This window comes from Diplotaxodon limnothrissa, linkage group LG18, assembly GCF_057381915.1.
Source record: "Diplotaxodon limnothrissa isolate DT_005_m linkage group LG18, D_limnothrissa_male_GT1.1, whole genome shotgun sequence".
Taxonomy (NCBI): Eukaryota; Metazoa; Chordata; class Actinopteri; order Cichliformes; family Cichlidae; genus Diplotaxodon; species Diplotaxodon limnothrissa.
The window spans coordinates 863,899-876,215 of record NC_140613.1 but is presented as its reverse complement, the minus strand read 5'-3'; the positions used below and the strand labels follow the sequence as shown (position 1 = coordinate 876,215).

General features: G+C 41.4%; 1 protein-coding gene across 2 annotated transcripts; it reads left to right on the top strand.

The window, feature by feature from the left end:
- The first annotated feature begins 3,495 nt into the window (after positions 1-3,495).
- LOC146612727 (uncharacterized) lies at positions 3,496-11,930 on the top strand. Of its 2 annotated transcripts, XM_085377464.1 has the most exons (3): positions 3,496-3,693; positions 10,912-11,592; positions 11,761-11,930. In XM_085377464.1, exons 1-3 carry the CDS (start codon positions 3,522-3,524, stop codon positions 11,928-11,930), a joined length of 1,023 nt encoding a protein of 340 aa, XP_085233590.1. In that variant the 5' UTR covers positions 3,496-3,521. The 2 variants fall into 2 exon arrangements, with proteins under 2 accessions (XP_085233590.1, XP_085233589.1); XM_085377463.1 differs by having other exon boundaries at positions 10,912-11,930.
- Positions 11,931-12,317: the final 387 nt, after the last annotated feature.

The following is a 12,317-nucleotide window of genomic DNA, read 5'->3' as shown; positions in this document are numbered from 1 at the left end:
GCAGCTCTGTCTCTGTCTCTGATCTTTACTGCTTCATTTCTCTGTTGTCTTTGTCATCAGTCCAATGACACAAGAATCAGAGGTTTAACAGTGTGTGGCTCCCTCTAGTGGATGTTGTGGAGTATTCTGTTGTCTTTGCTCCAAAGGTTTTTGTGCAGAGTTTTGCTGTTTCCTGTCACTGTGGGCTGCAGAGCACAGTAGTACACAGCAGAGTCAGACAGCTGAAGCTTCTGGATCTTCAGAGGAGCTGAATTTTCTTTCTTGTCGACTTCGGCATCAAATCTGTCTTTTGGGAACTCCTGAGCGTTATCTGCTGTTCCAGTAGTTCCACGCTGTAAAACATACTTTGGAAAGTCATTTACTTCTTGTTTGTACCAGAACAAATATGAATATGAAGCAGATGTTTCAAAGTTACATCCAAGTGTAACTGTGTCTCCTTCAGCAGCAATGACATCTCCTTGTTCCTGGATCACTTTGTCTTCTCCTTTACACTCTGAGGAAGAACAGAACATGCAGAGGAAGAGATGGATCAATAAACATGATTGACTAAAGGAGAACAATCAGCAGCTTTAGAGAGTAGAATTACATGTAGAATATCAGGTGTTTTTACAAGCTAACAAACGGCAGCAGAAACGATCTTCTGACCATTCTAACAAATTTCTTCTCTTGTCTAACACTCACCTCTGATATGAGAGAGAAGTAAAATGAGGTAAAGCAGCATGTCTTTAGTTGTTGGGTTAGTCAGACAGCAGAATGAAGAAACTAAGCAGCCTCTCTGCTGCAGTCCTTCTCCTCAACGTCAGGCTGGCTGTGCTTCTGCAGACAGAAATCATCTCATTGGTTGAGTTCAGCATCAGTGGGTGGAGTCAGAAACATTTTCAGGCCAGTCAGTGCGATTATTCCTGCCTCAGAGGAGTGTTTGCTGAAGGTTCAGTTTCAGTTCTTCACCGCACAGTTCGACCAAAGCAGGTCAAACCAGGATGGAGCTCGACTGAAGGTGGAATTTAAATCTGTGTGAAGATGTGCAGCACTCTTTGGAAGAACTTTATTTTGAAAGAACAATAAGGTAATATGAAAAGGCATCATCCTAAGCATCAACATCAGCGAGGATCTGAGCTGGTCACACCATGTTGATGTGATCACAAAAGCAGCAAGACAGCAGCTCTTCTCTCTGCGGCGCCTGAGAAGATTCAGCATGAACCCCAGAATACTTACAAACTTCTACAGAAGCACCATTGAAAGTATTCTGACTGTTTGCACCACCACCTGGTACGGCAGCTGTAACACTCCTGACCCCAAAGCTCTGCAGAGGGTGGTGAGATCAGCACAGTGCATCACCAGCAATGCAGGATCTGTACAAACGGCGCTGCATGAGGAAGACGCAGCGGATCCTCTCTGATCCCAGCCACAGACTTTTCACACTCCTGCCGTCCGACAGGCGGTTCAGGAGCATCCAGACCCGCACTAGCAGACACAGTTTCTACCCACAAGCCATCAGGCTTTTGAACTGCTGACATTCTGGACACAACATTACACATTTAAATGGTCATTGCAACGATTTCGGTGCAAACTCTAAATACCAAAAATTGTCTTAAATTCTCTAAATATTTAATATTTTAGTATTTTGTTATTCTTCTTCTAATCATTATTATTGTAATTGTTATTTTCTCCTTTGCACACTTCTATATGTTCATGTAAAGCTGACGAGCATGAGCCAAAGAATTTCCTTATAGGTAAATGTGGCTACACTGTTTATCTGCATATGACAATAAAACTCTAAACATCAAACATCACATTTGAACGTTCCTGCAGTTGGTTTGTGGTTGATGTGGATTTGCTGCTCATGTGAATCCTCCCACAGTGTTTCATTAGCAGCTGTAACCACAGTGACTCTGATAAAACAGGAATTAGCAGAATCCATCTGATATGAAGCTGTGCTTTGAATACCACTTCCCTCCTCTTTGAAGAGTAGTCAGATATCTGTGTTCAGGATTTTGTACAGCCTCTTCTACACTTTGTATCACTGTGTTTGTAGAGCACAGTAGTAGAGAGCTGTGTCTGCCAGGGTTAGGGCTGCTATGGTCAGATTAGTTGATGTAGGTGTTGTTTGGGTTTTATAACGTTTATCAGGAATATATTAATAACTATCATATCTGATATCATATCTCACAGTACAATAATATTGAATGGGTTGCATTGTTGTATTTTGTCATGTTTCTCAGGTCTTTGTCTGAATTTCTACGAACATTATTGCTAAGGATTGTCTTATTGCATTGGAGTCACACTGGGTTAAATATGTACACTTGGGTTTTAAGGGGTATTTATTATTTTCTTCTTTTTTTTGGGGGGTTGTATGGAAGCCCCAAACGCAATTTCATTGTTCTTGACAATGACAATAAATAAATAAATACTAAATACTAAATACTATATTCACCCGAGTTTCCTTTGGCTCCTTTCCTGAGAATAAACTGAGGAGCCTGAAGGTCAGAATCATGTCTGTACCAGTGAAGGTAAATATTTCTGTAACCTGTCTCATAGCTACATGTGAGTTTGACAGATTGTCCTTCTGTTTCAGTGACTTCAGGTTGTTGAGGAGTGATTGAGTCTCCAGCTGTTAGTCCTGGAAAAAGAAAGAAGAAAAGTAGTGAAATGCAGTCTGTATATCTGCTTAATGCAGCAGCTTCAACTAAACTTTAATCCCTGTTCTTAAACTCACCTATAATGTGAGATAGAAGCAAAAAGAGGTGCAGCAACATGTCTTTGGAGTTATGAGCTGTGAGTGGTCTGATGTTCACAGCTGGAGTCAGACAGGTTTCTGCAGTCAGGAGGAGGAGCTGCTTTTGCTCTCATGTGATGTGATGCTGCTCTTTAAAGTTTTCCTGCTTCAACTTTGTTCACACAGAGCATCTGGTTCTTCTCTCTGTGGTGTCTGAGCCAAAGAACATCCACTAAACACTCACGTCTGGGCTCCACTTTGAAAATAAAACGTTACATTTATGTAAATCTGTAAAAAATAAACATTTACAGTTTGTGTAATAATAAATATAACACCGAGAAAACTGAGTCAGATTTGAAAGACCTGAAAACTAACGCAGTGACACAGATGAAGGAGATTTTGCTCCTTTTATCTGATACAGCAGCCGAAAAATAAGCTGCTGCAGTTTCTGCTCTTTTGTCTTTGATATTTTTGTATGAGTATGATGGATTTGTTCAGTTGTGTATTAAAAATTAAATGAAAGTCAGCACTGAAAGCTAAACAGTCAAAATAACTTCCTTTGTTTTTATTCCACAGCCTGCATGGAGCTTCAGTCATTCATGGATCTGTTTTCTCTTCTCACTGCAGCCTTGCTGCTCACAATCATTTATTCATTTACTGCAACAAACTGAGATGTTAAAGGAACTAAAGGCAACACTCGTTTACTGCCGGAACCTCACCGCGTGACACAGGCGGAAGTAAACAAACAAAGGCGTCATTACCGTCCCACGTGTGTGAGCTGAGTGTGTGAGCTGCGGCAGCAACGATGCCTTCAGTTCAGTATCTGAGAGAGTTCATCAACGAGCGACTAACTGCTGCTGCTGAACAAATATTCTTGGAGTTTGAAAAAACGATCGTCCAGTACGAGGAAGAGATCGACCGTCAGCGCAGACTGCTGGATATCACCTGGAAACCCCAAATCAAGCTGCACAGGACAGGTGAGTGTCCCTCTGAGGGAGGATCCTGATCACTAGTGGTGTGCGGATCGATACTGAAATATCGATTCTTCCGATACCAGCAATTTATGTTCTAGAATCGATTCTCATATTATAATATCGATATTTTAGTACTCTGGGGTAAATTTGTAGTTTTTCCATTAAAATGAACGCAGTGGAAAGAAACTATATCATTCGGATCGTGTAATTTGGAAGGAACTACTTCCTCTTACGCCTTTCATAGTCATGTGCGATATACGGCTGTATAAACGTGTTGCAGCCCCTGGCGTGCACACTCACAACAATGGCTGAGCGCAAACAGAGTCATGTGTGGACGCGTTTTACCTCCACAAACAGCCAAGACGCGGTTTGTGATATATGTGGCAAGACAGTGGGGTGTTGTGGCAACAGCACTGACCTCGTCAAACACCTCGGAGTAAATCACATCACAGAATATGACGAGCTTATGTTGAGGCGAACTGAAGAGGAGGACAGGGACAGGTGCTGCTAGGGCGAGACAGACGTCTCTCACAGAGTGCTTTAGTGCTGCAGGCAGGCAACGTGCTCAAATAGCACAACGTCCGTTTTTATTTCTATATGATTATTCTGAATTATTAAACAACAAAAACAAGTTGTCTGATGTCCTCTAATCATTATGAAGCAATATGGTTATGTTATTATTACAATAACATAATACAATTATATGTTGTATTATGAAATGCAATGAAACATTAAGTTTTTGTACAGAGTATCGGTATCGGATCAGTATCGCCGATACCACCCTGAATTTTACTTGGTATCGGATCGGAAAGGAAATCAGTGGTATCGCACATCACTACTGATCACAGCTCTGCGGGACGTTTGTTGGATTGTGTGTCCACAGGTGTTTGTATTTTGCGCCGTAATAAAATGACGGTAAAAGGCTCCGCCCACTTCCCATCCAGGTCTTACCATGCAACGACTCTGTGAATGCACTGGAGAAGTGTAGTGGTAGAGTCCTCCGTCAGGAATGAGATATGTGTGTCGACTTTTTATTCTCCCTTAAGATTATCGTGCCATAACGCTGCCCAGAGCAGCTCTGCTAACAGGTTATGGGCCCAGAGCAGCAGGAAAGAGATCCTGTAACTGCCAAAGGAAGGGCAGCGTTTCCTGAAACCGCAAGTTACCGGCAGGTGTTAAAAGTTTGGCACGATTGAGTGAGTAAGCGTTTTTGTGCATCATGAGCAGACGCACGGCAGAGTCGGGCAGTCGATATTCCCGTTTGCAGTTTGATGGAGATGAAAGGAAATATGAGATATGGGAAACGAAGTTCCTTGGTCATCTCAGACTACAAGGTTTGAAAGATGTCATCTTAAAGGCTGAGGGTGATGAAGAAGCCGATGGTGAAGATGATGACAAAAATGCAGAAGCATATGCAGAGTTGATACAATTTCTGGATGACAAAAGTTTATCGTTAGTTATGAGAGATGCAGTTGATGACGGACGGAAAGCCCTAAAAATTTTGAGAGGTTATTATGCAGGAGTGGGCAAGCCAAGGATCATAAGTCTGTACACCGAACTTACTTCTCTCACAAATGAAAAGAATGAAAGTGTGACGGACTATATTATCCGAGCAGAAGCAATTATCACAGCGTTAAAAAATGCGGGTGAGTCATTAACTGATGGACTTCTGATCGCAATGATAATGAGAGGTCTACCAGAGACGTTTAAACCCCTGATTGTGCACGTTACACAGAGCGAAGCAAAAATCACATTTTCAGAGTTTAAAGTAAAACTCAGAAGTTATGAAGAAACCGAGAGAATGCGTGCGGCTGTAACTGATGACAACGTAATGAGGACAAAAGTGCAATTAGACCAGGATTCTACTTCATGGCGAGCAGATGACCGAAGATCAAAGAATAATGAGATTGTGTGTTTTAAATGTGGACTAAAGGGACACACTGCAAGAACGTGCCGATCCAGAGTATGGTGCAGTTTTTGCCGGAGTAGTACACACAAAGATGCGACCTGTAGAAGGAAGCTAAGACGGGATGAAGCGAGAGGGGTTGTGGAGAAGGACTACGCGTTCAGGACGGGCTCCGAACCCCAGAGGGTCCCGGACGGCGGCCAAGAGATGCTGAATAACCAGCTACTGGTGGATACGGGAGCGACGTCACATATCTTTACGAAGATCGAGAGTTTTAAGACTTTTGATGACACATTTCGACCCGAGGCTCATTGTGTAGAGTTGGCTGACGGAAGGCGGAGCAGAGGAGCTGCAAAGCGGCGAGGAGATGCTGAGATAAGTATGATTGACAGTAAAGGACGCAGTCACAAGGTAACATTGAAACAAGCACTCTACATTCCATCGTTTCCACAGGACATTTTGTCAGTAAAAGCAGCTACTAGTAACGGAGCCACTGTGGTTTTCAAACACGGGGACAGTTTTCTTAAACATGTTGATGGAACAAAATTCCCTATATATGAACACGAGAGACTGTTCTTTATAAACACTGTGCAAGAGTTTGAAGAGAAATGTAATGGATGTTTTGATATGCAAACGTGGCATGAAATTCTAGGACACTGTAATTATGAGGATGTTCAAAATCTGCAAAATGTCGTTGATGGAATGGAAATTAAGGGTAAAATCAACAAAAATATGCAATGTGAAGCCTGTATACAAGGGAAGTTTACTCAAACTAGGAACCGAGAACCAGATGAAAAGGCCAGGGCAGCATTAGAGTTGGTACATACGGATTTAGCTGGTCCGATTACGCCAAACTCTAAAGAAGGGTTTAAGTATGTTTTGTCGTTTGTTGATGATTATTCAGGTGCAACATTTGTATATAATCTGAAAAGCAAAAGTGATACAACTCAAGCAACTGAAAGATTTATTGCAGAGGTGGCGTCATATGGGAAAATCAAGTGCATTCGTTCTGATAATGGAACTGAATTTACAAGCAGACAGTTCAGAGATTTATTAAGTAGACACGGCATTAGGCAGGAAACTTCGGCGCCATATTCGCCTCATCAAAACGGAACAGCAGAGAGGAACTGGCGTACACTTTTTGACATGGCGAGATGCATGTTAGTTGAGAGCGAATTGCCAAAGTCTTTATGGCCATATGCAGTACAAACCGCGGGAGTGATTCGGAACCGATGTTTTAACAAACGCACAGGTCAGACAGCGTATAAGATGTTAACTGGAAAAAGACCTGATCTTTCTAGAATGAAAAAATTCGGATCATTGTGCTATGCTTATAAACAAAATAGGGGAAAGCTGGATCCAAGATGCGACAAAGGTGTTTTCTTGGGATATGACAAAAATAGTCCAGCATATTTGATCTATTTCCCAAAAACCGGGAAAGTTGAAAAGCACAGATTGATAAAAATACTAAATCCCGCGACAATGGATCAACAAACACAGAGTGATCAGATGTATGAAGATGAGGTTTATGAATCCAGAAAAGATGGTGAACCCAAACAGACGAAGGATGAGGATATTCCAGATGGTAGTGAAAGCAGTCAAACTGAGTCCGAGGTTAAAACTGATGATAAAGTAAATGCTGGAGCTACACGTTATCCATCCAGAATCAGAAAGAGACCTGATTATTTGAGTGATTATATCACGGATGTGAAAGAGTGTGAAAATGAACAGATGACGAAACCAGTTTCAAAGTCTAAGTTAGAAAAATTCTCTGTATTTGTGTTTGGAATATAAGATGTTTTTTCGGAGGATTGTTTTTCCCCAACCTGTGTATAAGTGGAGGTGTTGGATTGTGTGTCCACAGGTGTTTGTACTTTGCGTCGTAATAAAATGACGGTAAAAGGCTCCGCCCACTCTCTATCCATGTCTTACCATGCAACGACTCTGTGAATGGACTGGAGAAGTGTAGTGGTAGAGTCCTCCGTCAGGAATGAGATATGTGTGTCGACTTTTTATTCTCCCTTAAAATTATTATGCCATAACGCTGCCCAGAGCAGCTCTGCTAACAACGTTTCTGATTGTGAGGACTTTTTGGAGACTTAAGTAAGAAAAATGTACTTATGTACCACTTGGTTATGTCCTCATGTGCGACGCGATCGCGAAAACAGCAAACAATTAACGCCACGCCGATGTTGTTCACGGGACAGACTCTTGTCGCCGTTATCGTTTTATTTCTCCGGTTTCAGCGTTTTTGCTTCACAACTACAGCGAGCAGTTTACTTTGTGCACTAACATGGACTCGAGTCAACCAGCGCCACCTCTGGCCACGTGCCACAGCCTACAGCCAGATCAGCCTGTGACACACATCTGCACCACGTTTGAATTCGTTTCATGCACATTTGTACCTTTCAATTGTGTCTGTTTGTGCGTCATGCAAAGAAACCTTTGAAGAATGAAATGATATCATATATTCCTTATTGGCCTACATTTGTACAAAATTCCAAATTATATACACAAAGTCATAGAAATCACCACTCCAATTGGTCATCATGATTTTGATATTCTCTTTTTCCATAACAATGAAATACGCCTTGGACAAATATGACACATCAATATTTCATTAGTGTTGTCACATCACATCCTGTAAGCATCGTCTACCTGTGTCCTTTCCTCCGGAAATGAATATTTCCAGCCAATATAGGCAATCCATCAACATGGCTGGAGTTATATACAGTCTGTATAAGTGTGTAAGGAGACGGCAGTTACTGTGAATTTACAGGACTTTCTCTGTTCATGGGCTAACTTGTGGAGTAGGGTCTGTATTCTCTCTGTATTCATTTGTGGCCTTTTTCCTTGTAGCTGATTTTTAATGAGAGTTGATTTATCTGTTAACTGTGAGGATCCAGCCAACATTTCTGCATTTCTCTCGTATTTTCAACAGCTGATGTCAGTCATCATCAGCACTGACAAGAGGTGTAAACTTTCTGTGTTTTTCTGACTGACATTCCTACTTTTAAGCCTTGTTTTAACAGTATGCACTGCTTGAAAAAGTAAAGGAATGCTTTTTAACCAGAGTATAGCATCAGGTCAGTCAAACTACTGGCATATTGATCTGGTCAGTTAAGTAGCAAAGTGGGTTACGGACGGGAATCCAAGGACCTGGACTGCTGGGCACTGGCTGTCCTCAAGAACTGGTTCCTGGTAATCCAATTCAAGTAATTCAATTGTTAGTCTGTCTGGTTATTGATCCCACTGTTCTTGCACTACAATCAGGTGATTTTAGTTTGCGTGTGAGAGGAGTGAAATAGCGGCGCACTCTGCAACATGATTATGGACATTACATTTATTTTTATTGCACAAAAGGATGAGAACATGATGGTAAAGTAGAAACTGGATCCAGGACAAAACGGCTGCTAACACAACTATGACTCTGCAAGCACCTGTGCAGTCAGCATGCTAATGCTAAGCTAGCCAAGAGCCCAGAGTGACGCTGCAGCTGAGAGCTGACCCCATTAACATTAAAGTTTTGTAATGACTAGTACAATGAGTTACTTTCTTCTAGGAGTAAATACTGCAGTACTGTACTAATTCAAATTAATTTTAAGTGCTCCATGTAATATGTGTAGCAACGTTTTGTTTTGTTTTGGGGTTTTTGTCATTTACCACCCCAGCACTGATCACAACAAAGGAGAAATACCTCTTACATGCACAAATTAATTTGTATGAAGTAATGTCTTTGATGTGCTGCTTAATGATAGCGGTGACTCTCAAAGCAGAGGCAATAAGGATCGAAGACAGAATTGATACAAAATTGGAACATTAAGCGTTATCAATAATCAGTTGGAATCACTAAATTCTTCTTAATTTCCATTCATATCTGGGATGTTATGTTTCATTCCATCTGGTACTACGAGGTTACAACTCTGTCCAGGAGCTCAGTGATGGGCAGATCGAGATCTAGGGGGGGATCCCCCTGGACGCATCTGTCATTTCATGCCCTACAACAGGGGTGTCCAACTCCAGTCCTCGAGGGCTACTATCCTGCAGCTTTTAGATGCATCCCTACCCCAGCACAGCTTAATCAAATGGTTGGAATACCTCTTCAGCATGCCATCAAGTTTGGCAAAGGCCTGGTAACAAGTCATTCATTAGATTCAGTTGTGTTGGAACAAGGCTGCATCTAAAAGCTGCAGGACAGTAGCTCTCAAGGACTGGAGTTGGACACCCCTGCCCTACAAGCAAATAGGGCCAATTGAACTACTGAGTACCATTTTGAGTGGTTACAGTAAAATTTTTAGGGAGTCCTTGAATTCAGCCACACGGCATCCTTTCATTCCCAACTAGGGCTGCACGATTTTGCATAAAATGAGAATCACGATTTTTTTTGGCTTAGAATTGAGATCACGATTCTCTCACGATTTTCTTTTCCAGTATAAATATTTATTGTACTTATTAACTGCACATCAACTTCGTAACAGTTGAGACTGAACATAAAAACAATAAATAAACATAAAAACAACAAATGTCTCACGTTTTGTTGTTGCCGTAAAATGTTGTACTGCTTGTAATTCCGTCTCTACCGTTGCTCGACGCTGCGTGTACAGAGCAGGTAGTGCAACAATAGAAAAATAGTTGCGGGACGGCACTGTGTAGCGTTTGTCTAGGGTGTTGATCATTTTCCTAAATCCCTCGTTTTGCACAGTGTTGATGGGAGCCATATCTTTGGTCAGGTGATAAGTGATAGCCTCCGTGATTTCTTTGTGCCTGCAGGAGTTCGACGGGTATAGGGAAGCGCTGTATAAGGTTCCCGTTATTGATGTTTGGGTGGTTGACCGGGACGGATTTTCTCCTGTCACTTTCTCGTCATCCCTGACGTGCTCTCCGTTGTGTTTTCCTGCTAATTTTAGCATCACACAGCACAGCTTCTGTATCACGTGGTATAAGGCTCCGCCCTTGTCATTTGTTGAGCAGGAAGAGTGAGCGCTTGTTTTCATGCAGATTATGTCCCGGATCAAAATGCGGTACAATCGTCGTCTTTTTATTTTTTATTTTTTTAAATCGTTGTCATTTGGAAATGAGATCGCACATAAGTATGAATCGAGATCGCGATTTTCCAACGATTAATCGTGCAGTTCTATTCCGAACACATACCCAGTCCATGGCACTATAGATATCAAGCTTAATTTAATTTTCCATTTTGATCTGATACATGTTCAAAGTCTTCCTTTATTTTTTGTGCAGTATATTTGCTCAGTATGATTTTTTTTCTATTTTCACATCACCTTTCTTTTAATTGTCTCCTTTTTCCCCTCCAGATGTCCCACAGCAGCATTTCTGTAAGGAGGAGGAAGTTATCGCTGATCAGCAGCATTTCTGTAGGGAGGAGGAAGTTATCGCTGATCAGCAGCTCTGGAACCAGGAGAGGAGCTCCAATCTGGACCAAGAGGAACCAGAAGCTCCACAGATTAAAGAGGAACAGGAGCAACTCTGTAGCAGTCAGGAAGGAGAGCAGCTGGTACTAAAGGAGGAGAATCATACCTTTATGGTGACTGCTGCTGAGAAAAGAGACCACAGTGAACCAGAACCAACAAGAGACCAACTCAACTGTGTCAGCTCTGCTGTAGCAGTGAGACAATATCAGGGAGGAAGGAAGAAAGATTCACAATCACGAAGAAATAAAAAAAAAGGTCACAATAATGTAGAACACCAACCTACGCCAGACAGTCAGTGCAAGTCTGACAAAAGTAAAAAGTCTTTAAAATGTGATGTTTGTGGAAAAGCCTACAAATATAATTATGAAATGGAAAGACATTATAGAATCCATACAGGGGAGAAGCCGTTTTCCTGTAAAACATGTGGGAAAATGTTTGTACGTAGTGGTTCTGTAGTGCAGCACATGAGAATCCACACAGGTGAGAAACCATATTCTTGCAAAGTGTGTGGGAAAAGTTTTAGACAGACAAATGGTTTAACTGTCCACATGATCACGCACACAGGTGAGAAGCGGTATCACTGTGAAATATGTGGGAAAATGTTTGCACGTAGTAATGGCTTATTGAGGCACAAAAAAGTTCACACAAGTGAGAAACCTTATTATTGTAAAACATGTGGGAAAACATTTCCACTTAGAAACTTGTTTTTGATACACACAAAACGTCACACAGGTGAGAAACCATATCATTGTAAAACATGTGGGAAAATGTTCAAGCGTAACAGTCATTTAAAAGAGCACATAAGAATACACACAGGTGAGAAACCATATCATTGTAAAACCTGTGGGAATTCATTTAGATATCGTGCTCACTTGTTGCGTCACATGAAAATACACATATAGAGGTGTACTCTTTTAACAAAATTAACAGTTTAGTAAGCTGTGTTGAGTGCAAAGTTAAACATAAGTCAGCATGGGAACTAATGGTAAGCACAGCATGGTAGTGAGGTGGTCATGGTTAGAGTTTCATTTTAAAAGCAGGTGGAAGTGGCACATTTTTACAAATTATTCCATTTACAAAATGTTTTAAGAGCATTATCAATTCTTTACCCAAGCAACAGTGATGGGGATAACACCATTGCTTTTTTCAGTAATTAGTAATCTAACTAATTACTATTTCTATCGTTATAATGCTGTTGCTGTTACTGTTACTATGAAGAAAATGCGGTGCAGGCACGTTACAGTTTCTCAACACACCGTTGGTTGAAGCTGTGTTCATCTTGCTGGGAG